The following is a 27,972-nucleotide window of genomic DNA, read 5'->3' as shown; positions in this document are numbered from 1 at the left end:
GAATTAACAACTCATTATACTTTTGACATAAATGATAGCAAGTTGATAATTCAATAACTTGAGTTCCATAGTACATGTAAGTAGTAACATATGCATCTCCATCAAAGTTTTGAAATCCCAGCAAGCAAATATTAAAGAAAAAGACACAGAAACACAAACAAACATATGACCAAACAAACAAAAGGATCCTACGTATGTTTTCCCATCTTAAAGCTACAGAAAATCAACAAAAGCTAGTTTATTTTCCGTGAGCCGTATTCAGGGCCAAAGAATCATTCTCATGAAACTGTTACACTCAAGCTTTGGGCTTCAAATCCTTAACAATCTCCCAGGTGAAATCAGGATCATCACGTCCAAAGTGACCGTAAGCAGCAGTCTTCTGGTACCTGTAGTTCCCACCCCTCTTCAAGTCAAGATTAATAGCCATCATCCCGGGCCTAAAGTCAAAGTTCTCCTTAATCAGAGCAAGGATATCCTTATCCGGGATAGTTCCAGTCTTGTATGTATCCACAAACACAGACAATGGCTCAGCGACACCAATAGCATAAGACACCTGCACAATGCACCTGCGTGCAAGCCCCGAGGCCACAACACTCTTGGCTGCTTGCCTCACAATGTAAGCACCAGACCTGTCCACCTTAGTTGGATCTTTCCCGGAGAAAGCACCACCACCGTGAGCACCCCATCCACCGTATGTGTCAATAATAATCTTCCTCCCGGTCAGACCCGCATCACCATGTGGACCACCGATCACAAACCGACCCGATGGGTTCAAGTGGAAGATGGTCTTCTCATCAAGGTACTGAGCCGGGATGACAGGCTTGATCACGTGCTCCTTAAGATCAGCAGCAATTTGGTCGTTTGTCACGGTCTCATCGTGTTGGGTTGAGATAAGAACAGTGTGAACCCTGATTGGAACCATCGCACCATTATCGTTTCGGTACTCAACGGTCACTTGGGTCTTCCCGTCCGGCCTGAGCCACGGGCAAGTGTTGTTCTTCCTCACTTCGGTTAACTTAGCACCAAGCTTAGTCGCAAGGACGTGAGTCAAAGGCATAAGCTCGGGTGTTTCATCAGTAGCATAACCGAACATGTGGCCTTGGTCACCAGCACCGATTTCCTCCGGCTTCTTGGTCAAATGTCCGTGAACACCCTGAGCAATGTCGGGGCTCTGTTGCTCAATGTTAACCAACACCTTACAGTTGTCAGCATCAAGACCGACATCAGCAGACGTGAATCCAATTTCCCTGCAAGTGTCACGGACGATCTTCTCATAGTCGACGGTTGCTTTGGTGGTGATCTCACCGAAGACCATGACCATGTTGGTCTTGGTGCAAGTCTCACAGGCAACCTTGCTGTCGGGGTCTTGTGCTAAGCAGGCGTCAAGGATGGCGTCCGAGACCTGGTCGCAAAGCTTGTCGGGGTGTCCCTCGTTGACTGACTCGGATGTGAATAGAAAGGTCTCCATCTCTTAACTGAAACATGCAAAAAAGTGTTTGATATGACGTGTCAAGGTCAATCCAATACGAATATCTTTTATCATAGATATAGAACACACTACGAATGTGACAGCAACGGTTAATAGTGTTACAGAATCATCACCTTAATTGGAATCTACTACTTTAATCCACTAGAATGAGAATCAAATTCACAGATCTAAAACAACTTTATTCCAAATAATAAGACAAGGAATCTTTTTAGTTTATACATATCTAATAATCGAAGTCAACATCAAATCAATATTGTTCATAATTTAGGGTATCTGCAAAAGTCGGTTCGGTTATAGAAGATTGCATAACCAAAATCATAACCACACGGTTGGTTAAACATGCGTACATTTACCGTCAACTAGGGTTCAGGTCAGGTTCACAAAGGCACATTAACCATAACCGAATGGTCAGTTATTTTTTTTTAAATAAGATTTGCATATTATAATAAAAGGATCCAATTACAATAGAAAGGCAGGTAAGCGGACAACAAGTTGCGCCGCCACCCCTTTTGAATGGCAAAATTGATCCTACTAGAAACAAAGTTATCATTCTTTGGCATCGAGGGGTTACTGTGCACAACCCGCTGAACTCTTTTCAGTTAATCAGATTCACTTAACCATAACCGTCGGTTTGTTCGGTTATGGTTAATTCAGATTAAAATTTTCAGTTAACGGTTCGGTTTTTGCTCATTTCTAGTTCATATACTCACACTAATGAATTAAATAGCTAGAGATCTACAACTATCAGTATAATAAACCAACACTTAACAGTCTATTTTCAACTAATGAAGTATTAGTCGATAGTCTATACAATACAGTTGACTTTTTATTAATTGACTTTCTAATTAATTACTCCTAAACAGTACTTTAAATACAAAATCACAACAATCAGTAACCAGTAACCAACACCAAAAGGTTGAGACATAAACAACAAGATCTGTCACCTAGCAGTAACTTTTAACATTTTAACCTAAACAATAATACACATTTAAAGCTTCACGACAAAAGATCGACGCAAACAATCCAGATCTAATAAATAAACGAACAAACTAAACAGATCTGACGTCATTCAACAACAAAATGAGCCAGATCTGCAAGTAATAAAACCTAATTATGCAAAGCATGAAGAAATAATAATAATAATTGGTACCTTAATTTGGGTAGAATAATAATAATAATAATAATATTATCAAAAGGTGAGATCTGGAGGAGGTGGTTAAGGTTAAGACTTAAGAGAGAGACGAATTGGTTAGGAGTGAATTGGGGTATATTTATAGTGTGAATGGGTGTTGGGTGCTCGTAGAAACCACCTACTAATTTGATGTGGACCCCTCACCAACCCTGGTGGGGCCCTTTCACCAACTTCTATCCACCAACGCGTAAAATGTGTACATTCGTATGAATTTACCCTTGATACCAACCAGGTTAATGTAACTTTTAAATTGACAGTAGATTACAGTGAATGTGTTTAAATTTTACCTGCTGTTATTTTGGAGTGGACAGGTGGACGATTATGGGACTAATAAAAAAATAATTAATCAGGTTTGAGTCTGATAAAAGCATACAATTATCTAAAATATATAATTGTAAAAAAAATACATAATTAAAAATCACTAACATAAACAGGGAATCTGATACCGGCAAATAAGCTCGATATTGGCATGTAATTAATTATCTTATGGGTATTGGATCGGGTATGAGGTACAATTTCACAAACAGATATGAGACTATGATTCCCGATTTTCAGTGGTAAGTAGACGAACCGGACCAGAACAAGACACGGTAAAACCAATTTTAAAATTAAAATTATACAAGATGTGGGGAAACATTTTCTTTATTATAGTCACCAGCGAGCTTAAGTGAGTTTATTATTTATATAATTTTTTTTGTTTAGTAAAATGAATATACTTATCTAATAAATAATATTTTATATAAAATCATGTTAAAAGTAACTAAAGAATATATATGATGTGATATAAAATTTATATTTAAAAATACTTATATAAATTAAATATATGAATGTAAATTAAATAATAAATAATAACAATTCAACTTAAACTTTAGAAATCAAGCTTGAAATAACTCAAACAAGTGCTCTCATAAGTTAATAAAGTCTAAGTTCTAATTTAAACGTATTTCAGATATAGGTACAATTATTCTGTACCCGTTAGGAATATGTAAAGATTTTTATTGAGATTTTTAAAACTCATTACTTTAACCATGTTTTTATTGAGATATCCTCAAGGCTTCAAGCGGGTTTTTCAAAACAATTGATAATCAAAATATTAAGCACTAAAATCAAACCCTAGTTTTGTTCTCATCTTTTTCCAATAAATACCTAGTAACAGCCACCATTAATGAATTTTATATTATGGCTGATTTGTTTAATTTTTAGTTTTGGTATTATGTGTTGGTTGTGGTATTACGGTTTTGATTTTATAAATCAGTGTTAAAAAGTTGGATTCCAAGGCCGACTAGTTGGTCCTTGGACCCCTACCTTGAAGACTTTTTCCAAGTCGGCCTTCATTAGTCGGAAGCAGTCAAAGTCGAGAGAGGCGGGCTATGTGGTCAAAAGTCGGGCTAGTCGGGCAATGAATTTTTAAAAGTCGGTCAAAAGTCGAACAAAAAGTCGGGCTAGGCAGTCAAAAGTCGAGCTAGGCGGGTTAGGGTTGTCTAAAAGTCAGTTAAAAGGCATTCAAAAGTTGTCAAGTTAGCTAGAGTACCACTTTGACGTGAATTATGCTTATTTTGACAAATATATAATATTCAAAAATTAATTTTCTTTATATTTACCATGTCCAAGTACTCTCCATGTACTCCGAGTACTCTCAACTCCCCAGTCGGCCGCCTAGGGTCCGCCTAACGACTTTTGCAACCTTGTTATAAATAACTAATTGTAGTTATGGTACTAGTATCGTCTATCGATACCACGTTTATTGATTTTTTTTAAAAAAAAATGGTATCAAAGCGGCTATCGTACCTAAAGTACCTATACCGGTACCATTACCATAAATTAGGGTACAAGTATGGATGCCCATATTTACTGATTTTGATACGAGTATTTTCAGGTACAAAGTACGGTACCGATCTCATCCCTACTTTCCAGAGTTCACACCATAAAATCATAAATCATAGCATATAGGTATAGGTTTAACTGTTACTTTAGTCTGTTAGGCCTATTCAGTTTTCCAAAATTAGGTATTAACCCGCACTCATGTAAGTTCTCTTTATGAGTTATAAGTAACTTGGGTGTGCCAAAGCCTAATGGGCCGTCTAATATGGGGTTTATTATCTTCTATGGTTGCCCGATATTCAACGATGAACAAAAATTGATAAATCAACATCCGATTACAAAATATACACTTTAAAAGCATTCATTTCAATTTCTATTTTGGAAAAAAAGAGCAAGATTCTTTTCTTTGGTAACAAGTTATAAATATACTTCACACATAATTCAAACGTTACTTTTGAAATATGTATTCCAATTTTTTTTTCTATTGAGTATATATTTTGTGGGTATATACTTTACTAGTATCCACTTTATTTTCAACGTATATGGTTTATATTATTGTAAATTGAGCTAGTTTTGCATATTGCAAAAACATTTCTAACGATAATTGCAATAACTATCATGAAATAATTCAACGTAAGTTATGAACTTCAAGGTATATGCCTATACTAGTTTTTATCCCCCGTATTACGGGGGTTGTTTTATCTTATTTGTTTATAATATATTATTTAATTTTTGGATTTTATTTTTTTATTATATGAAAGTTAATAATATACTTATGGTTGGGTTTGATAAGACCCAAGACCCGTTTATTTTTTTTTACTATAAAATTGGTTTTTTAATTATAAATAATTTATAACTTTTTATAAATAAATCAGATATTAATTTTGGGTATATCATTACTTTATAGGATTTTTAAATCAAATATTTGGTGAGATTAGTTTTTAATTTAATGAGATGTTATAACCCGTTTAAGAAATATCTGAGTTTGATAAGACCCATATCCGTGAATTTGGGTCAAATGCATGAGAAGCCTCAATTTAAAAATCAAGCAAGTCTGGAGACTCCAAAAAAAGGGGGAGCGACCACATCGCGACACGTAGGATTTTTGGGTTTTCGTTTATATATATATATATATATATATTATAGATATAGATTTGCTATTTAAATATTTTACATAACTAACAAGTAGTAACTAATATTTAATTAAAAAAAGTACAGCCACTATAAGATAAATGATTTAAAGAAAAAGCTTTCAAAGAAATTTTAAAATAATTTTTATAAGATAGAAAGACTTTTAAGATAATCAAGTGACTATTTTTAAACAGATGCTTATAAAACTCACCTTATTTAGAAGAAAAAACTGTAAAAGAAAATAAGAAAAAATAAAATAAAAAAGAGGTGAACACCAAAAAGGTGATATGCAAGTAATACTTTATATTTATATGGTTGAGTTATAATAAGAAAATTAGTTTTTGTAGGAAGGATCGGAAATAATATTGTCCATTTATTTTAAACTTGAATGGTTGAGATTAGATTAGAGAGATCATCAAGTGTAAAATAAGGATAAGGGCATAATAGGAATACCACATTTGTTGATTTTTTCTCTCTACATGCAATGCACATGTCAAATTCCCCCATCATTTTAAAACGTCCATAATTTTTTTATACGATATTTTTTTTTAAAAAAATTCACCTTAATAACGAGTGTTTTTTTATCTTTTATATGAGTACCATATTGTTATATAAAAATAAAAAAAAATTCGTGGGTTTTTTTACAAGGTGTGTTTTACCAAAATTGTGTTTTACAAAATTGTGTTATACAATTGTGTTTTATTTTTTCATAGTGTTTTTTTCATTGTGTTTTTTACGTTTTGTTATTTAATTGTGTTTTTCATTGTGTTTTATTTTTGTAGTGTTTTTTCCATTGTGTTTTATTCATTGTGTTTTTCACAGTGTTTTCCATTGTGTTTTATTTTCCGGCGAAATTTCCGAAGACTTTTCCGGCAAGGTGGTGGCGGTGGGCGGTGGTGGTTGTAGGAGATGAGTGAAAACTTAAGTGGATTTTAATTAAGTGGGTTTTTAAAATTAAATTAAGTGGGTTTTCAATATTAAGATAGTAGACTAAAATATCATCCTTCTTAGAAAAAACAAACTTTTTATTTGAACCTTTCTCTATATTTATATATATATATATATAAAGCAATTATAAAACCAAGTTAATCTTATCATGTTATGTTTAACAGGAAGTAAAAAAATTGTTTGGGAAACCACTGGCTTGGTAGTTGGTGGTCTAATTCAAGCAGGTCATGAGCCGAGCCAAATCGAGCGAAGGTTTGCTCGTTGTTTGGCTCGTTTATAACCGAACCGAACCGAATGACTGAAATTCGAACCGAGCGAAAACCAAAACGAGCTAAAATCGAATCGAACATTTTTCGATCGAACATCGAACGATTTCGAGCATTTTTTTTTTCACTTTAAAATTTTCTATAAGAAACAAATTTGAATGTTGTAAATAATATATTTTATAAATAAATTAATAGTTTTAAGACAAACATGTAATAAATTGTAAATTTTTATTAAAAATAAGTTTGAAGTGAGATATAATGATCATGTAAACAAACTTCTAGTAATTTAAAAACTTGAAGCGAACAAATAAAACGAAGGCGAAGACGAATAGGAAAATTTTTAAGGGGTTTAAAAAATTTTAAGCTTATATCTATGTGTTTTGTCTATATATTTATATATTTGTTCATATATAATTATGTCTAAAATAAATTAAAAGTATTCGAGCCGAACCGAACCGCGCAGACCTTTGCTCGTTGCCTGGCTCGTTTATAAACCGAAACGAGCAGAGCGGCTCGTTTACAATCGAGCGAAAAAACGAGCAAGCATTTTTCGAGCAATTTTCGAGCGAGTTCGAGCGACGAGCGGTTTGGACGGCCCTAAGTTCATACGGTTCTCTAAAATGGATGATTTTTTAAAAGCCCAAAGCACACGTGGGCTTCGTATATGACCCATTAGACAGCTTAAACCTGCATTCATGGGCTATTGGGCTCCTCATGGCCTTTGACACTTACGTTTGGACTTCAACCTTTTCCCCAAGAGAGGACCTAGTATTTGATCTCTCAAGCTATCCTCTCCACCTTAGTCACGATGTTGTGACACCCTGGACCACCTATAGCCATCAAGCTATACTCAACAGTCATCAACACATCATACGACATACGCCTTCCTCGGGATTAAGTTTCCATGACGATGGTCACATAAATGACTCACCTATTTCAGTTAGCGACTTAGTGTTGCTAACATTTCAATTGACCTTGACCCATTTTTCTAACCTCATTTTTTGCACCCTTTTTTAAAAAAATGCACACATAAAATATGGTTCACCTTTTTTTTTTTAAGATTTAACCCGACACTAAAAAGAATATAAAGAATATGCGATTAAACTACTGTTAAAGTGACCGCGGATGCCATTACTAGAGATCGGTTTTTAATTTTGAGATATTAAAGAGTGTTTTTAAAACATGTGATAGCGTATCTAATCTAACAGATTTATCATTTATATAGAAACAAGGGTCAACAGAGAGAAAAAACGCCCGGTTCTGCCACCTGTTCGGATTAGTTTTCAAACCAATTTCGAATCACAACCCAAAAACATTTTTCACCTCTAGGCTCTAGCTAACAATCTCATAACAAGCCCACGGTCCGTTGTCTAGACTTTAAACCATTTTCATCGACACTATTAGGCACTAGCCCAAAAGAACAAGCCCATGGTTTACTCACAATCAACTTTTAGATAAAAAGAACAATTCATGTGATGATAAAATAAATTCAAAACTGATCTAAAACTGAAAGAATATAGTCAATACAATAGAATAATATGGTTTGGATCAAATACAAATGAAATTAACGTGCTAAACATGAGAATCAAGTAGAGTAATTATGTACTTACATCATAGAGTAATTATATGTAATTACTCTATGATGTAAGTACATAAATACTCTACTTTATTTTCACGTTTAGCACGCTAATTTAATTTGTACGTTAACCTTCCCCTAGAGTAATATACCTTATTTAATCAACAAATAAATTTTAAAATTTACAAAGTTCGAATATATATCGGAATAAAAAATACAATGTCTTAATATCCAAAATCTATCCGTTCGCTAATTAAATGCACCTATCAGAATTGTGTTTAAAGCAAAGGCATTTATATATTTCCCCTCCTTAAGCCTTTAATTACATAGTTAAGTATATGTACCGATACCTAATACAATTTGCTCATCCTTGAAATTCTAAGATATAAATGCGCATCCACTCGTGTTACATTTAAAACATAAGCACCAATAAACTAACTTGGACATCAAAATTCAAAATATTCAAGTTTAATACACTAACGAACCACAATGTCACACCTGCAAGAAACTTCAATAAATTTCAAATTCAAAAGGTTAATTATAAGCATCAGTTGTTCGTTAATTAAGTACACAAATATAAAATGCAGATTATAGAGCATAAAAGCCCTAAAAAATCATACCTGGCGTGAAAACAAGAAGCCAACGTCGATGACATTTGTGTCAAAGAGGTTGTAGCTCGTGTAGTCGTGTGAAGAAGGAAGGTGCCCGTCAATTGTAGATGAGAATGGAGTTTAGTTGATGATGGAAGTAGCCGACGACCTTTCAGTTTTTCAATCGTGGGTATAGAAAATTAAAAAAAGCTATATGGGTAATTTGGTATGAAAAAGAAGAAACATATAGTTAAATTTTTGCCTGAAGAAATATGTAATTAAAGGTTTTAAGGAGCGGAAAATGTGAAAACTTAATAAAATTAACCTTTTGAATTTGAAATTTATTGAAGTTTCTTGCAGGTGTGACATTGTGGTTCGTATTTCAAATATCAAAATATACACCACAAAAAATATAAAAATAAAAGCAAATAAAAACGACGACGTTGTAATGCATATATGCAATATATCGACTTTTTTTATAATGCATATGTGCAATAGTGTGTATTTTGATATTTGAAATAGTGTTGAATAACATATTTATAGTGGTTTGTATTGTATATTTGCAATATTGTTATATTATAAACAAACATTAAAAAAAATCGATATAGTGCATATGTGCATTAGTGTTGTATTACATATATGTAATAATGTGTTTTGCATATAATTATTAGTGTCGTATTTGCATATATTCAATAGTGTGTATTAGATGATGTATTTGTGTTGAATTATATGCAATAAAACACTATTTTATATATACAATCCACATTAATGCACATATGCATTACATCGACGGTTTTTTTTAGGAACAATATCATCTTATTAGGAGGAAAGAAAAAAATAAAAAAATATTTTTTTAAAAATAGTTAAAAATAATTCTTTACTAGTTGTCTAGTTCTCTCTTTAAGAGGAGTTCTCTCTAGATCCCACCCCATATATCATATTAAACTACCTAGCTGATAATTATGCATCAGCCAGATATAATAACTGATACTCATATATCCCTCCACTGTTAATTAGTCCTTGATAATTCAACTAGATGTATATCGTTTGAATGTTTTTAATGGACTTGGAATTCAAAACCATACCTGATCAACTGTAGGAGTCACAATATTAAAGAAATTCAGAAACCACCGGTCGCACAGCAGCGTGATACCGCGATAAGCACGAGATTCCTCTACATATAGCTGAGTTCTCAACTTAGAACCTTGATTTTATTGATTTCGGGCCTGAGACAAATTCAACAGGCATACGTAAATGTATGCAAGGTTTTGTGTTTCATCATCTTATTTTATGTTGTTGTCAAAACCTACAATTTGATTGTAGGACAACAAACACTTTTCCTGGAACATAATTAAGCTAGCATTAATATCATGAAAAACATTCTACTGTTCTAAGTATTAACTTTAAAGCAAACAACATATCACGAAAAACATTGAACTCTTTACCTTTGTATGGTGTATGGACCCCATTTCTTCAATTCTTCCACTCATCATATATATACATGTATGTATACTAGTATATAAGTATAATATGTGTATGAGTAGAGAGAGATAGATTGTAGATTGATCAAGATTCAAGATGACATCTTTTGTCTGCAGAAACACCTGCACCTCAGTGTATCTCAAACTCACGAAAGCAGTGACGGATCTAGAAGAAAAATTCAGGGTATCCCAAACACTTTTTTTTGCTTATCAAGAAAGGGTTTGTAAAATGACAGATCTCAAAGTTTTGGGGTATACGATACATAAAATTGCACTTTGCAAAGAAAGTTGAGGGGCGTACGTGCACCCCTGACCCCTACCTAGATCCGCCACTGAAAGAAAGATCGAGGAGATGTGAGCTATAGGCTACTAAGGAAGGTGCAGGTGCAAATGCAGATAAAAACTGAACAGAATCTTGAGAGAAGAGAGAGAGAAGCACATACATCATAAAACACAAACACATATGTGTATATATAGGGTTCAGGGAACATGACGAATTCAAGACTCCAGTATTAGATATTTTTGTTATCGTGTGTACTTTATGTATTAAAACTTGTACCAGTGATGGAGTTTTGCAATTGTTTTAGCTTATACTGATAGCTGGTTAATGATTATATATGTAGTTTTAATTAATATACAATAGTAATTATACAAATTCAGTATAAACATACATTGTGATTGATGTTAAATCAAATGTATGGTGAACATAAATAAGTGAGAGTTAATCATTAAACGACAATCATTGGATCAATTCTTCTTTTATTTTTCTTTCAAATATGGAATAAATTGTGAAAATAATAAGTAAATGTCTCAAGACATAGGTTAATCAATAAATTAACTGCTTAAAACGTTTCATTATAAATCATCATCATCATCATCATCGTACTCAGTATATCCCACCAATAGCAAAGCTATGGTAGGGTCTGAGGAGGGTAAGATGTAGACAGCCTTACCTCTACCCCATAAGGATAGAGAGGCTGCTTCCGGTGAGACCCCCGGCTCGAAAGTAGTTTTGCATCAAGCCTTGGACATAAGGCACATGGCACTCAATCATCGGGACACCGGCTGATCGGTGCATGTACCCTTGTCTTTCGGCTATCAACGCCATTACATGATGCCTGATTAACCGTCCGTCACTTTTAACGTTATTTTCACGAGATTAGTAAAATAACGTCAAAATTAGTGCAATTTCACTTTTGCCCACCCGAGGGTTCACACATATATACATCATATGAAAGGCAAAATGTTGGGTCAACAACCACCTTGCCCATTATATTATGTAATTTTATAATGAAAACGTTTCATTATAAAATTACATAATATAATGGGCAAGGTGGTTGTTGACCCAACATTTTGCCTTTCATCACTTTAATTGTGTAGCTATTTCATTACATTCTGGGTTTGCAATGAGAAACAAACCTTAATTCTCTACAACATTTGTACGTGTAGGGTGAGGCTTTCTATATCATATTGTAAAGCGATCCGGGCGGGAGTTAATTCAAGTATCCATTACGTCCTTTTTATCACCTTGTGTAGTTAATGTTAAGTGGTATTAAACTAAATTTCTAGTCTTGGTATTTCTTAATTACCTTTTTTCATAATGGTTAATACAAAACTAACCTAGTTTTAAATCGACGTGAAACTCAAACCCTCAACATCATGGTAGATTCGGATGGTTCGTATTAACTAGACTAGCTAAAATCAATTAAAACAAATTTGGTATAAATGTGTCGCCGCTAAAACTTAAATTATGTGTAGTGCAGGTTTGGTAAACAAATGTGTGACGTTATATATGTATGTATATCCAAAAGCAAACTTTTGAAATTTAAATTTAAATATGTTAAGAGCTAGCTAGATTGTTTAGTGATCAATCTTACCTTAAAATTGCACAAGTGAAATATTTAAAAGCTTATAGTGTCTGATATTAAATAAATAAAAAAGGCTCCATTATAAAAAATGACACCTAATGAAATTTTTAGAACTTGTAAATATTAATAACTAGTGTATTTTCGACCCACAATATTTATTTATTTTTGGATACATATACATAGTTACATAAGTTTATTAATATTTGCAATATTATATCATCATTTTGGTATATTGTATATATACTTTTCGTATGAATTTATCTTTTTGTTAATGTATTTGTTTTTATGTGAATTGATATTCGCACAAGTTGTTCCAATCTGTATCCTAATATATTAGGATTTAGGTCGTAAGTTACATTTTGTTAATGTCATTATTTAAGATAAGTTTTTCGATCTGTATTTCATGGAACTTGTGTATGATAAACTCTACTATATATTTTCTTATGATGGCACATACGGAACGAATATGACAAATACGTAGAGAGAGAGAGACAGAGTAACATAGGAAAGGAGATATCTTTAGTGAATCAATATATTGTCATGAAACACGAAAGGCAACAACAATAACACGTGACTGTACTACTCACCAGTTAGGTAATGACCACGTGACAGCAGGTGACATCCACGTGGGAACAACCCTAGCAGTGGACCTTCGGTCCCCTTATCACGGCGCATGGGATTTTGTTCTATGAAAGAAAAATGACATAATAATAATAATAATAATAATAATAATAATAATAATAATAATAATAATCAATGTTTTTAAAACCGTTTTTTACTCGTACTGGATTAAGCTAAAAAATGATACAACCGGTTGAACCGGGTTATACTAGGAGGTTCAACCGGTTAAATAGTTACCTTATAATTTCCTATAAATGCAACTTTCAACTCTAAAAATAATCCAAATGTAAATGATTCCATAACAAAAATTAACTCAAAAGTTAATCCATATTGAAAAAATAATAGAAAAGCACTCAGTTTTAAATAAATAATACTAAAGTTTACACGTTTAAATGTTAAATGTTGGGTTAAAAGTAATTTTGAATACATATGTGCCGCAAATATCAAAAATTCCCCAGACTTAAAACCGGTTTACTGGTAAAAACCGGTATTTTAGAAAATAAAAACCGTACGATATTCTAGCAAACCGGCTTAAAATACCGGCTTGTTGTGTGAAATCCGGTTTAACCGGTTCAACCGACCGGTTTGAACCGGTTTTTAAAACATTGAATAATAATAATAATAATAATAATAATAATAATAATATATTGGTCTTTAGGGTTTTGTTCTCCACCCATCTTTCCTGTCAACTTTTCAATAGTGTTGAATTTTTAATGCTTGGTTGATGATAAACATTCGTGTCTTCATTCCTCCCAAACAAAAAACATGATAATATATTATATTCCACTAATGGCTAATTGCGTCTATCAGTGACAACATAAAGAACAGTAAATCGAGGATTGTGATTTATATACGGGTCCTATTGTCGAGGATATATAAACTTCTGATTGGTGTCATAGATCATAGATGTACTTAAATCATTTATTACGTACTTGCTCATAGTATATATCAATACGTTAAGAACACGTTAAGAACTTCTACAAGTATTGATAAGTTGGAAATTTAATGAAAAATTCATTTTGTTTACTTGTTTTGGACACAAATAATTCTTTATATTTGTTATATAATAATTATTTAGTTGCTTATATATGTTGTGCTATGTAAGTGGATCACAACGAACCAAATTGTGTTTAAAATAGAGCTAAGATAAATGAGATATAAATGTTTTAAGTTGTGTCGTTGAAACCTTAAAATTGCGACAACGGAGCTTATCCACATCGGTGGAAAAATAAACCATGTACTTTTTTTACAACATGTATTCTTGTATAACACGACACGGCTAGTTTGCAAGTGTGTAAAGCACTTGATGTGCACGGGAACGGGACGGGGGGCGATGGATATAATGTGGCATTTTGATGGCTCACTTGGCACTTTGCGCGTGAGCTACCTTTATATTAGTATTTTTTACTAGTGGTGTGCTGGTGCACCGGCCAGCTGGTTAGGTCGCAAGCAAATGAACACGGTTGATCTTGGTGCTCATGTTTCCAGTACATATAGAGGCCATATGAGTTAATTTGTCTGAGACACGCAGAAAGTTCTTGTAAATAAAAAGCATCTTGTAAACTTCTATAACATTATATAAAACATTTTTGCTTACTATAAATCAAGTTCCATTTGTTTATTTTGCGCACATTAATTTAATATCAAAATAGGATTATAGTTGAGAATATATGTATTAACTAATCTTGTCCTATGCGGCCTTAATTTTACACCACTTGTTTTACAATATTCTAACCTTGAATGGATTCAAAAGGAAGACTACATATATGTCACTACACTTGATTATTAGAGTACTAGAGCTGTACGTCTATATACAAGGGCTATACGTTCGTATACAGGGTTGTATGCATGTATACCAAATGTATACACTCGTGTATCGAATGACATGACAGATATGACAAGAGTAAGAGTACGTTAAGTATATAGCCTTTGAAGGGTAACATCACCCATGGTTGTAGCATACGATTATGATAGTGAGGTGAACAATATTGAAAAAGAATGGCGTGTGGCGTAACACAACTAATAGTTTAAGTTGCTTTTGTCGATCACCAGATTTTTAAGGACCATTAATGTAGATATTATGCTAAAGCTAAAGTCCCCACCTGAATTTGTCGAGTTGTGCTTATATTTTTCACTTTTGATCCTTTTTCTTTTAGTTTTTTGTATTCTTTCCTTTTACTTTTTCCGTACGTGTTTGTATGGTAGCTGATTTGAAAACGTGGGCCTGTTCGGCTCCTATGTTTCGTCCCTTCTATGAGACGTTATTATTATTGTTATTATTGGTTTTATTATTACAAGCTATACTCCGATAATTTTCTTTAGGGGAGGTCACTAGTTGTTTTCAACAATTATTAAAACAAATTTGGTTGTACGTGAGAAAGATTTGGGCCTCAAGTGAAATGGTTTTTCTATTATGTTTAAATAATTAGATTTTTAAATAGACATATTGGATTATGATTTGAATTGTGGTAACTTTTTTCTAAATGGGGATAATTGGGTTAAAACATGATTTTAAAGGTCAGAAAATAAAACAAAAGGTTACTATTGTCTCAATGTTGGCTCGTATAAAAAGTATTAAAAAAATTCAAGTATATATTACTACATATAAAAAATTTTGTAAAAAAAATATTGTTAAATAAAGTTTCTTCGAGTTGTCAAAATATAATTGATACACTATAATCAGCGTAATTGAACAATTATCAGTATTTAAATTATTTATAGTTTTTAAGTCAATCTTTACTATTTCAATTGTGCTAATATTTTAAAAAAAAGCCGATATGTTATCATGAAGGCCTTTTTGTGGCCTCTTTTACATGTTTAGAGACTTTTATATTGTAAAATTATGTTATTATGAAGCTCAACGTGCGATTATTCTAGGCTTCTAGACCTCGTTTTACCTGAGCACACACAGGCTAAGTGCTCCAGGCAGGTGTGTTCATTGACCAACCTTTCCTTCACTAAGACTAGATGGAAAATACAACATTCAAACTACAAAATAGTAGGGATGAGATTAGTGTAGTACTGGTATCAATATCGAAAGTATCAATACCGAATATGAGGAAAAATGAGTACTAGATATATAACCAATACCGGTATTTCGGCAATTTGCCGCTTCAATACCGCTTTAGCATTTTATTTTTATTTTTAACATTTTACAGGTCCAAACTAGCGTTTTAATTTTTCTTAACAGCAAAAAAAACAGCTTACGCTGATTTTATGTAGGGCAGAACTTCTAATTGCTATACGTCATTGACTTTCATTAATTTATTGAAAATTTTTGACCTATTGTAATAAAAATTCACAAACTGAAGATTTTTAAACCTCTTACAAAACTATAACCAAACCAAGTTGACAAAACCATATTCACAAAACTGATATCGGTGGGTTTTCAAGGAAAAAAATAAAACTGAACTGAGACTTGAAATATTTGATACGAATGGAATATAGTTGCTTAAAATTCGCATTGGCATAAAATAGACAAACACAATCAATGATATTTTTTAAAATCGAATTAGGGTTTCTAAAAAATCTCTAGATATATCTTATATAAATTCAATACAAATACCGATTTTTACCACAAAGTACCGGTATCAATACCACTTTTTACCAATACCGAGTTTATGAAAAAAGAATACTGATACCGGTACTGCTTACGATCTTTCGGTATGATATTGGTACTGTACCACTACAGTAGCGGTATTCTGGAAAAAAAAGCTCATTTCTACAAAATAACATCAATACCAGATATAAGAGAAAATCAATCCCAACAAAATAGCATCATGTTTCCAAATATGAAAAGATCTTACAATGTGCTCTTGATGTAGAATTAAATCAATAACATCTACATTATACATCACCTTCATATTAAGCCATGACATGCTTCAAACAGTAGCTCAAAAATTATAAAAAATATAATAGTAATAAAACTAAAAGGTTAACAAAATACCCTTCATCCTACAAGTATCAAAAGCGCACAGCCATAAGCCCAAGAACAGGTGGGTCCCACTGGTGCAATTTAGCTTGCTATGTAGCAAAACAAATTAAGCCATCAATATACAAATGCAGCATACTTTTTAACGGTTAAACGCCACATGGCAAAGATTGTATGGACCAAGAATAAGCTAATGCTCATTCTTAGCACGCGCCTTGAGTATACCAGGAAGAGGAGGTGAGGTTGAAGGTCTAGCCGATAGTGTGGTGGTCGACTGTGGCTCTAGCGTGGGTGATGGGCTCAAGCACGCACCACCATCCATAGGCCTATCGTTTGCCATGTCATCACCACCTTTTGATTGGTCGCATAACTTCATTGCCTTAAGAACATGATTATCATCATGTATTTCAAAAGGAGTGCTGCAATTGTGACAAATATAAAACCAGTATTAAAGGTTATAATTCATAGACCAAGTGTAATTATCTTATTTATTTACCTACTGAAATCAAAATGGAACAATTGCATGTCTTCTGACATTTCCACCTCGACAGTAGCATGAGGTCGAGTCTGCAATTATAAGACGGAAAGATGCTAATGATTTTCTTGTAACATCACATGTTTAACTAAAGATGCAACACACATGATATTTGGTTAATTCATCAAAATATCATGAAACATGTGGACCTTTTAATTATATGACCAAAATACCCTTCCAAAATGACAAAATAGAGAGAACCATGTGGTCCATAACTAATCATATCAATAACATCCATACAAGAATATATTGCAATTGATATGGATATTCAAGAATGATATTTTTTTTTCGCTCCTTCGAGAAACAAGCACGAGAAATTTAATTAACAAAAGTAAAAAACAATAAACAGTTGTACCTGCACCAGTATAAAAGGCAAAGCCACACCACCCGTTGGAGCATTTCCAGAGCTATATAATTGTTCGTTTCGCTGTATCAGATTCTGGAGACCTACGTACTTTGTATGTGAAAAAACGACAAATTAGTGCAAAAAAGAATCATCAAAAATCAAATTCCTGACACATTATTATTGTTATGTAAATAAATCTGAACATGACTAACAAAGGAGAAAATATTCTCACTTGATCTTCTAGCTCTCGTAAATAAGCCGATTTCTTCTCAAATCTACTCTGTATAGCAAGCCGATTCTTCTGTGTTTAAGAAAATATAGAGGGGTGAATTTGGGAATTGCCAAGTTTGCCCTTTTGATAATTAGCATTAATGTATAAAAAGTTTGCAATGAGAGTTGACCTTTAGCTCTTCAATATTGCTAAAGTTTGATTGAGGTAGACCCTTCCAGTGTATTTCCTTTTTATCTTTAGAAATAATGTCCATAGCCATTAGAACATTTAACGCATCGTATACCCTTCGACGAATATTTTTCTCATTAAATTGTTGCTGTGGCAAGTAATTGCATGAAACAAAAAAGATGATAAATAAGCAAAGAAGAAAGATTTGTTTAATATTTTATTCCAAAAACAGATTAGGTGGTAACATGAACCTGATTGGAAGCTTGAGCACCATTTCCAGGGTCCGCAAATTCAGCTACAAGTTCATCTGCAACCTGGAAATGCAAACATAGTTGTTTCAAACAGTTAAAAATTCTTTTTATGTGACCATGACATATGGCTTAATTTGTTAAATGTTTGTGAATATTACATGCATTTGAGTTGATGGCAACGGTTCTAGTAAAATTGTAAATGTTAATACTTTTTTTAGTTCAGTTTTTTGTTAAAAAAAAGAATAAAACCTTTATGATCTTAAGAGAACATATGCTTAGTTGCTTACTTTTTATGTTGAAGAGATGATAATGGGAATCAAACACGGTTTTGCATCCCTTTGCAGTTACAGTTTCAGTATTTACTTGCAATCCCGAGTGTTATTATTTAAAATAGTTGTGTTTTGTATTTTACATATTGATACTAAAAAGGAAGTATGCAAATGCATGTTAAGGTTTGAGCTAACAAATGATGGCCAACACATTCTACTTTATCTTTGTTGAATTTGGGATAACAGTAGTACAGCATCTCTCATTAAATTTTATATTGCACATTAGACCCTTACAATATTAACTAATTAGCATAATATATCTAAATAACTCAACATTCCACTCAAGACGGGTGATACTGTAATAGATATCAATCATCACTTTGTTAAGCAATCATTAAGTGCTGTTTTAACTTCACATAGTTTGAAGTCAGAGCTCATATATTCAAATAAATAACCAATAATCTTCGTGCGTTTAGTGTGATTATGCTACTGAACTAGACTGTTTGCAATATTAATCGTGTATTTGTACTTTAAATGTCGTATATCTTTAACTTAAACTAATCTCCTCATATTCTTTTGATGCAATAGCTTCATCAAGTAATGAAGGGATGGTGAGTGACACATTGGTCCAAGCCCTTAAAGTTTAAAATGAATCGTGGTGGTTCAAATCCGCTTGTAAGTGAACTCTCTTCGCTCATGTGCCATAACATCAATCTTCTCCACTTCCATCATCATCAATACACTCCGAGCTCCCGTGCACATTCCTTCTAATGTTTTCACATATGCTCTTGTGCTAAGACACCAGGGGGTCCGGACTCAAAATGTACACAAAATTTCACATACAAAGGGGGGCGGGCTCAAATTTTGGCCAAAAACGGTTAAATTTACACTATGTGTAAAAATTTTCGGACGAAGACGGGTAAATTTAAGCTGCTGCGTAAAAAAACAGCGGGGCCAGGGCCACCCCGGGCCCTAAGAAACCTTCGCCAATGCTCTTGTGATAGACCACTGCCATAGACCTTCCATCTTGTTCCCTCGAGTTTGATAGCGATAACTATATCCATTGCGTTACATGTATTGGCTTCGATGTAGCGACAACTAACTAACTAGGAATCGCTAGTTTCATCTAAAATACCCTAGCCATCCTCTCTAAGATCTCTAATTCCAAACTTCACAAGTCACAATTGACCGTCTTTTCTCAAATCCAACAAGAAACATGATATACTACTCAAACACACAAGATCGCGACTTTCTCCGTTCATCTATATAACCTCATATTCATACTTTTAACACTACATGCTAACACAAATGACGCACATTTAGCCGACTAGGTGTGCCAGGAGTGGTGAAAAAGGGGTGCTAGAGGAAAGAAGAAATCAACATTAACCTCGCTAGAGAGTCACGCAATTAAAAAGAAATCAAAATTGCTAGAAGAAAAGAAGTGGAGATCAGAGTCGCTAGAAGTGGATGATACATGTTGAATTACTCATCTCTCATAAAGAGGCCCCTCTATAATAAATGAAATATTAGTATATTACAAAGCATGCACGTACAATATTACTATGCCTAAATAACTCAACAATCTTCCATTCTTGATTGATCTTTAAGTCGAACAAACGTTACACTCACTTAAAACTTACATAGTTTGAGATAAAGTGATAAACGACAAAAAGTAGCTACGGAAAAGGGCGAAATTAAACAAAGAAAATAGATAAGAAAACTAGAAACACTAGCAACAAAGGAAACAAATTATTATCAAAATAAGAATAATGTCCACCCATATACAGATATTAATGTTGAAGAACAACAACTTCATGAAGAGTTCATAACTAGCATGAGTGCTTAACGCCTTAAACACTTAACTTTTTTATGACAATCAAATTCTAGATTGTAATTCTCTTTATCTAAATGCTTGTTTACTTAAAGTATAGCTATTTATAATAGATATGAATTCAAGTGGAGTTCATGGTCACATTGTACCAGCATGATTATAATTGCAATTGTACTTCCACTTATCATTTAAGAAATTTTCTTACAGTTCCTCGGTAATTCATTCTTAGTTTTGTTAAGAACTATTAACTTAATGCAACTCAGGTTTTGTTCCTTCTCTATGATTATAGGGGTGACGGGTGTCCACGGTTAATAAAAGTACATCCAATGACATAAAAACACCAGGAAAGAAAATCTATAACTACTTAAATTTTGGTACATGAAAGCGCATCCATATGGTAAACATTATTCTCATGCCACAATAGTTTTAGCAAACAATAACCATAAAGTTTAACTGATATGAAAAAAAAAATTGAAAGTGACCTAAAAAACATGTAAAAGAAGGTAGAAAAACACTAACCTCATTGTAAGTAGTACTTCCCTTGCTTTCAACTTTCTCGCACACTATGCAAATCAAAATGAAAGTAAACATTAATCATAACAAAAAAAACGTTACAATACCCAAAATAAGAATATAGTATAATGCTTCTTAAATATTTTCGTGTCAAATGCAAGCGTCACAAACAACAATTATTTTAAATATGTATATTTCCTTTCTAAATTGAGGAGAGAAAACAAGTTGCAAACCTTTCATGCTAAACTGCCTGAGACCTCTACCATTTTTATCCGCTCCAGTTGCACGTGGAGCCCGTTTCTTCTTCGTATTACTGCACAAAGATGCCCATCACTTAAGTATCAACTAGTTAATCCTGAGTATAAACCTTTAATTATCAAAAAAACATATAGTATTTTATGTTCAGATAACAAATATATCTATATACGTCCTTGTCGGGAATTGAAAACAGATAGCAGCATAGGCTAAGCAGCATAATAATTGCACAGATTTAAATTTTAACTTTATATAGAGTAGCCGAAAACAGTTAAATTTTAATAACATAAATGCACCCAATATCTTTATTGTTTATGCTTTACCTTCCATGAATATACTAGGTTACTACGCATATTCAATCATTTTTATATAATTTGAGAAAAACCTTAAACGAGCCTAATCTCGTCTGCGCAGTGTGAAATTAATACAAAGAAGTCCAAAAGAGTTAAAATTAAAAAATATACAACGCTCGTTAAAGCTCGACGATCCTAAATAAGCTTCCCATACAAGGCTCGAGCTCAAGCTCAATAACTAAACGAGCTTTATTTGATGCATGACACAAGCTCAAAAAAGCTCATCTCGTTTCGAACTTTTTATCAATCCGTTCTCGAGTAGCTCGCAAGCGACTCGCCTCATTCGCACCCCTAAATCTATCCAAATTCACAGTTTATAACAACCACATTAACAACCTACACTAAGGGTATCCATAGTGGGCGACAAAACAAGGTAAAATGTGGTCTTTTATTGGTGAACACCGCCCCCAGGCGACAAAGGGGCGAAATTGGGGGGGGGGGGGATGACTATTTGTCGCCTGGTTTGTGTCTGTATTTGTGTTTATTATTATTATTATTATTATTATTATTATTATTATATGTGTGTGTGTGATATATATATATATATATGGCTACAACACCATTACACCCCTGTAACAGAAACCCACCCTTTGCTGACTGGGCGCCACATGGCGCAAGTCGCCCCATTTTGTAGTCCCTCCCCTACACATAACATAACAAAACACTGAAGCTTCTAACATTTTCAAATTTTCTATCAAACAACACCAAACTAACATAAAAACCGACCGCAAACAAACCCTAATCTTAAACACCAATTTATCAACCAAATTGTTACCAAAATCAAAAAATAAAAAGTACCCAGTAACCCCTTGAGATCCAGCATCATCAGCATGAATATCAAGATAATTGAGCTTCGAAATCGTTGAGTTGCCAACAGAATACGCCGCCTCACTGCCGCTGGTGGAAACCGATTGACCGGAAACTGTGGTGCCCCATGACCGTCTGGATAAAATGGGTGATGGATTATTATTGTTATTGTTGTTGTTTAAACCTTTCATGCTAAACTGCCTGAGACCTCTACCATTTTTATCCACTCCAGTTGCACGTGGAGCCCGTTTCTTCTTCGCATTACTGCACAAAGATGCCCACCACTTAACTACTAACTCGTTAAACCTTAGCGTAAACATTTGACTGGCTAATAAAACATATAGCCTTTTATGCTCCGAGAACACGTATATATACGTCCTTGTTGGAATAGAAAATAGATCACATATGCTAAGCAGCATAATAATTGCACAGATTTAAATTTTAACTTTATAAAGAGTAGCCGAAAACAGTTACATTTTAATAACATAAACGCACCCTATATCTTTATTGTTAATGCTTTACCTTCCATGAATATACTAGGTTAGTAACGTTTTCAATCATTTTACATATTTTTGAGAAAAAACTTAAACAAGCCTAATCTCGTCTGCGCAGTGTGAAATTAATACAAAAAAGTCCAAAAGAGTTAAAACATAAAACTATACAACGCTCGTTAAAGCTCGAGCTCGAGCTCAATAACTAAACGAGCTTTATTTGAGGCACGGCACAAGCTCAAAAAAGCCCGGCTCGTTTCCATCTTTTTATCAATCCAATCTCGTGTAGCTCGTATGTGCACACCTAAATCTATGCAAATTCACAGTTTACAATAACCACATTAACAACCTACACTAACAAAATACTAAGGCTTCTATCATTTTGAAATTTTTCTATCAAACAACACCAAATTAACATAAAAACCGACCGCAAACAAACCCTAATCTTAAACACCAATTTATCAACCAAACTGTTATCAAAATCAAAAATTAAAAAATACCCAGTAACCCCATGAGATCCAGCATCATCAGCATGAATGTCAAGATGATTGAGCTTCGAAATCGTTGAGTTGCCAACGGAATACGCCGCCTCACTGCCGCTGGTGGAAACCGATTGGCCGGAAGCTGTGGTGCCCCATGACCGTATGGATAAAATGGGTGATGGATTATTGTTATTATTATTATTGTTTAAACCCATGAATACCCACCAAAATTAAGCAACGGTTATGAATTTGGGCGGATACCCAGATGAAATTAGGATGTGAAAACTGAAACAAGTAGATATTGGTGGCGATTATTATTATTATTATTATGGGTCTTGGTGATGGTTTTGTGTATAACGTGCTGAATTATTGTTATTAACTCTTCAATCGTTCCATGGCTACCGGAGAGGAGGGAACCCAAAACAGGGTTTAATTTGTTTTTTTCTTTTTCTTTTTCTTTTTAAATTATAATATTATATATTATATTTTATTACATGAAAGTTGGATTTTAGTAATCTCATATTTTTTTCCCAGTTTGCTTATAATAATTACATCTTAGAAATTAGTTATTATCGGTCCCAACCTTCACACTAATTGTTTTCATTGGAAATACATTAAAAAAACTTAACATTGTTAAGTTTTATATAAATTTCAAACTGATGTTTTAGCTTTTTGATCGGAATGAGGATAGTCGATTGATGTAAAACTTAACTCGAAGCAATGCTCCAGACAACTTGATTTTTGTTAATGCGGGATTTTAAATTTCCAATTAACAAAATCAAGCTGTATGGAGTATCGTTTCAAGATAAGTTTTACTTCAATCGACTTGTATCCACATTCCGATTAAAAACCCTAAAACATCAATTTGAAATTTGAAAAAAAAAACTTAACGACGTTAATGTGAAAGTTAGGACATAATGAGATAATTATCGGCTAACTGCAAAAAGATGGGATTACTAAAATCCAATTTGTCTTATTTATCTTAATTTTATTAATAAATATATGTTTTTATAGGTGACATAAAAAAGTTAATTTGTAGATTTTATAATAATTGTGGGCGCCTATGAAAGGCACTTAGTCTTATGTGGAAAAATGAGAAACGGGATTCGAGGATGAGAAAGAAACTCATTTAGACATAATGTTATAACGATATATTCGTAAGGAGAATGTGAAAGAGAAAGAGATATGGGGTGGGGTGGGGAGGAGAGAGATAGGTGGTCAACTAACGTGGAGGTGGGCAAGTCGCTCGTGAAGAAAGTAGCGATAAAGATGATTTAAGACTCTTGTGATTTAGTTCTGCTTATTCAAGTCAAACGGTATGATGTCTTTCATGCTTGCTTTTTTTAGTCAAGTAGTATGATGTCTTTCACGGTTTAATGATAATTGTTTTATAAAACATTATGGCATCTTTAGTTTGTGAATAGATGGGTAATATGGTTTTTTTCTACATAAATAGTTAGTGTGACGGCAATAATGTGCTTTAATAATAGTTGCCCTCAATTGGTTAAGAGTTCTAGTCTTATAGTGAACAACGATGTAGATTCAGAAGTAGCATTTGAGGTTGTGAGTTAGTAGTTATAAGAAAAGCCATCAAAGGTTCATGATAACACACTTAGTTTTGACAAACAAACACTTTATTTTTGAATTTTCTTAAAACGACAAACAATTTTGTACTTTATTATAAACATGAATGATTTTGTTGTTTAAACTATGTTATATGTATGATAGATGGATGGTGACTGGTGAGTGATTCCGTTTGTGTAATTTACTAATCATATACTTGTGTTTTGTTGATGATCTCAGTTTATATCAAGAAGATAAAGTAAGTCAAAAATTTTCTAACTCAAAATCAAATGGGAGAAAAGTAAAGAAAGATATATAAGGTTGTCTAGGTTCACTTTGAGCGATTCAATCATGAGGCGTGAGGGAAAAAAATGCAAGGTGGGACCGTTGCTCTTATGTATATGTTGTAGACCTAATGTTAATGGAACAATGACAAGGAAAATACATGTTATGTTAAAAGAAAACCCTGATAAATATAAAGGTTTGAAATAGTTATTTGAAACTTGGAAATTTAATGCGCGAAAGTTAAAATAGATTTTGTGAAAATGATAATAGTTGATGGGCACCTGTGTCCAACATGAGGGATCAATGAATGTTTGGAACTATAGAAGCGTTTTTTAACAATGCATTTTATAGATAACGAGAGAAATTTACATAAAGGAAAAGTACCTTTTAACATGTAATTGTCATTTCACTTTTTAAAAGTATTCTACCAAACTTGACTACTTTGTAGTTGAAACTTGAAAACATCTCCATTATGTGTCGGACACATAATATAACATGTGTTGAGGGATTTATTGGAAGATACAAACCTTAAATATAATGCATACAAAACTTGGTTAGATATACAAGAAGTGTTAGATAACACGACAGTCTTCCTTTAGAGCTGAAAGATTTAGACTTGTGATCGATGTAGATAGAGATCGATTGAATTGAAGGATTTACTATGTCATGATCGCTACTAGATGGAACCCTAGATTTGATATGTTACAACAAATAACTGAAATTTTGAATTTGATGGTTTTTATGAAATTAAAGATATGAGTTTCTAGCATGATTTGAAAAATGAAGTTTCCACCATAAATAATGATGTTATGCTAATACAAACCAATAAAAGTTGTATAGTTTTATAAAAGTATCAACGCGTTTATATAACATAAATAGTTTTTCATAACATGTATATACGTAATGCACTAACCAAACCTGCAAAAATTTAAATACAACTTAAATAAGTACTGGTTCATGTGAATTTGCTAATAAAATACTTAAAACAAGAATTTAACATGCATAATTTTTTTAATATTTCTGAAAAGATCACATTCTTGTAAGTAAATTATGTGTAAAATATTAAATTATAAAAGGCTTGTAAGGTAAAAATAATTAATAAGAAAACTATATACTAAATGTGTCCTGCTACTCTTGGGCTGAAGGGGAAGCAGGCTGGGGCTTGTTGGGCCCTAGGCGGCGAAGTGATCTAGGTTCCTGGGCTCATGGCCTCATCCCGGATAAGGTTTGTTTTTTTTTTGTTTTTTTTTATGAAAGGAGGTAGTATATGAATAGAGTAGCTTTAAGAAAATGACCTAACGAGGACTTTCGGCCTTTAGGATGGGACACTTTAACGAATGCAAAGAAAAACCACTTTGGTGGTGACAGATGCTATGGACCCCATATTACTAGCCTACATCTTTGACGTGCTTGTTTACGGACGAGATGATAGACGTCTGTATGGATGAAGAAAACCTTAAAGATATAAAATATAGTTTTATAAGATAGATAATCACCAAGGGCGTAACAAAATAATATATTATTGTCTTGAAATTGGGTGTGTCGATGTTGGCACTGGTAACGGCTAGCAACAACCGTGAGGTTGTGTTAGCGACCAAGGGGAGGCGACCTTTTTGTCAAAGTAATTTCACGTAATTATTATCATAACTATACTATAGAAATGAGGTTAGTGGCTCATTAGTAGAGACAAAGTCTTTAAAATACCAAAAAGTTAGGAGGTCTGGAATTCAAGACACGCATATGACACAAATTTAATAAATATACACACACTAGAGACATATTTTGTTGTCATGGCCCCTTGATTTTGATAACTCAGCAACAGTATTGAGGTCGGTCCTTAAGTCTATATAATCTATAACTACAATTTCTAACACCTATTTAATGCACGTGCATATGTAAAGGTGTCGCCATACCTAAAAAAAATCTGAATGTTCAAAAGTGCATTTAAATAAAATCATGACTTCACTTTTTACCTACCACAAAGGATTAAAACACTAATATGTATTTGTTTATACATTTTCGATTCAACATGTTTATTAGATTTTTAGACCACAAAAATATGTTAAATTTAACTCTTTTTCATATTTCTCACATAAGTCTCATTCACTAATGGTTTGTCTGATTTAAGTCACATAGGCGTAACTATTTTTGGTCAAATTGTTTCAATTATGGTTGCTACATCAAGAGTCTTATCTTAGTTACGTTAACTACAAAAGAATTTAAACTCTGATCGGACCATAATATATATTCCGGGCTTATAATTGCCCAACAAACAATACATACAAGGAATGTGAAACACATTGACTTATGTTACCACCGACTTCACCAATCAAGTAATCAATAACATTGTTCATTCAAGTGTTAAAGTAGAGGCGATCAAGGTGATATCTAGGACAAAAATTAGGGTTCTTACTTCTTAGTTTTTTTAGAGTTGTCTCACATGCTAAACCTTTACTACAAACCATATAAAAACCCCAAAATTATGTAAGTGACCCGACCCGACCCGGCCCTATAAAATCTTTTTGACTGACCCGACTAACCTGAAACCCAATTAACCTGAACCCGACAAACCCATGTTGTTGGCTAATTTTTTTTAATCCAACCAACCCTACACGATTAGCATCGATACCTGACTAGATTGACCCGATTAACAAGGTCGGCCCAACAGTTATGTTGG

General features: G+C 33.2%; 2 protein-coding genes across 2 annotated transcripts; both read right to left on the bottom strand.

Moving 5' to 3' along the window:
* Window positions 1-31: 31 nt before the first annotated feature.
* Window positions 32-2,663, bottom strand: LOC143541147 (S-adenosylmethionine synthase 3-like). Its single transcript, XM_077034045.1, has 2 exons — window positions 2,640-2,663; window positions 32-1,475 (listed from the first exon to the last, which is right to left on the bottom strand). Exon 2 carries the CDS (start codon window positions 1,466-1,468, stop codon window positions 296-298), a length of 1,173 nt encoding a protein of 390 aa, XP_076890160.1. The 5' UTR covers window positions 1,469-1,475; window positions 2,640-2,663; the 3' UTR covers window positions 32-295.
* A 14,441-nt stretch (window positions 2,664-17,104) lies between these two features.
* LOC143541172 (transcription factor-like protein DPB) lies at window positions 17,105-23,816 on the bottom strand. The gene is made up of 10 exons (XM_077034062.1): window positions 23,466-23,816; window positions 22,466-22,738; window positions 21,293-21,372; window positions 21,066-21,109; window positions 18,447-18,509; window positions 18,197-18,343; window positions 18,028-18,096; window positions 17,805-17,903; window positions 17,411-17,481; window positions 17,105-17,333 (listed from the first exon to the last, which is right to left on the bottom strand). The coding sequence occupies exons 1-10, from the start codon at window positions 23,660-23,662 to the stop codon at window positions 17,105-17,107; spliced, it is 1,272 nt and encodes a 423-aa protein (XP_076890177.1). The 5' UTR covers window positions 23,663-23,816.
* Window positions 23,817-27,972: the final 4,156 nt, after the last annotated feature.

Source organism: Bidens hawaiensis, unplaced genomic scaffold (genome assembly GCF_021521415.1).
Source record: "Bidens hawaiensis isolate Kalapana, Puna unplaced genomic scaffold, B.hawaiensis_p1.1 tig00012472_1, whole genome shotgun sequence".
NCBI lineage: Eukaryota > Viridiplantae > Streptophyta > Magnoliopsida > Asterales > Asteraceae > Bidens > Bidens hawaiensis.
Note: the sequence above shows the minus strand (reverse complement) of the source record. Positions and strands in the feature narration are given on the sequence as shown.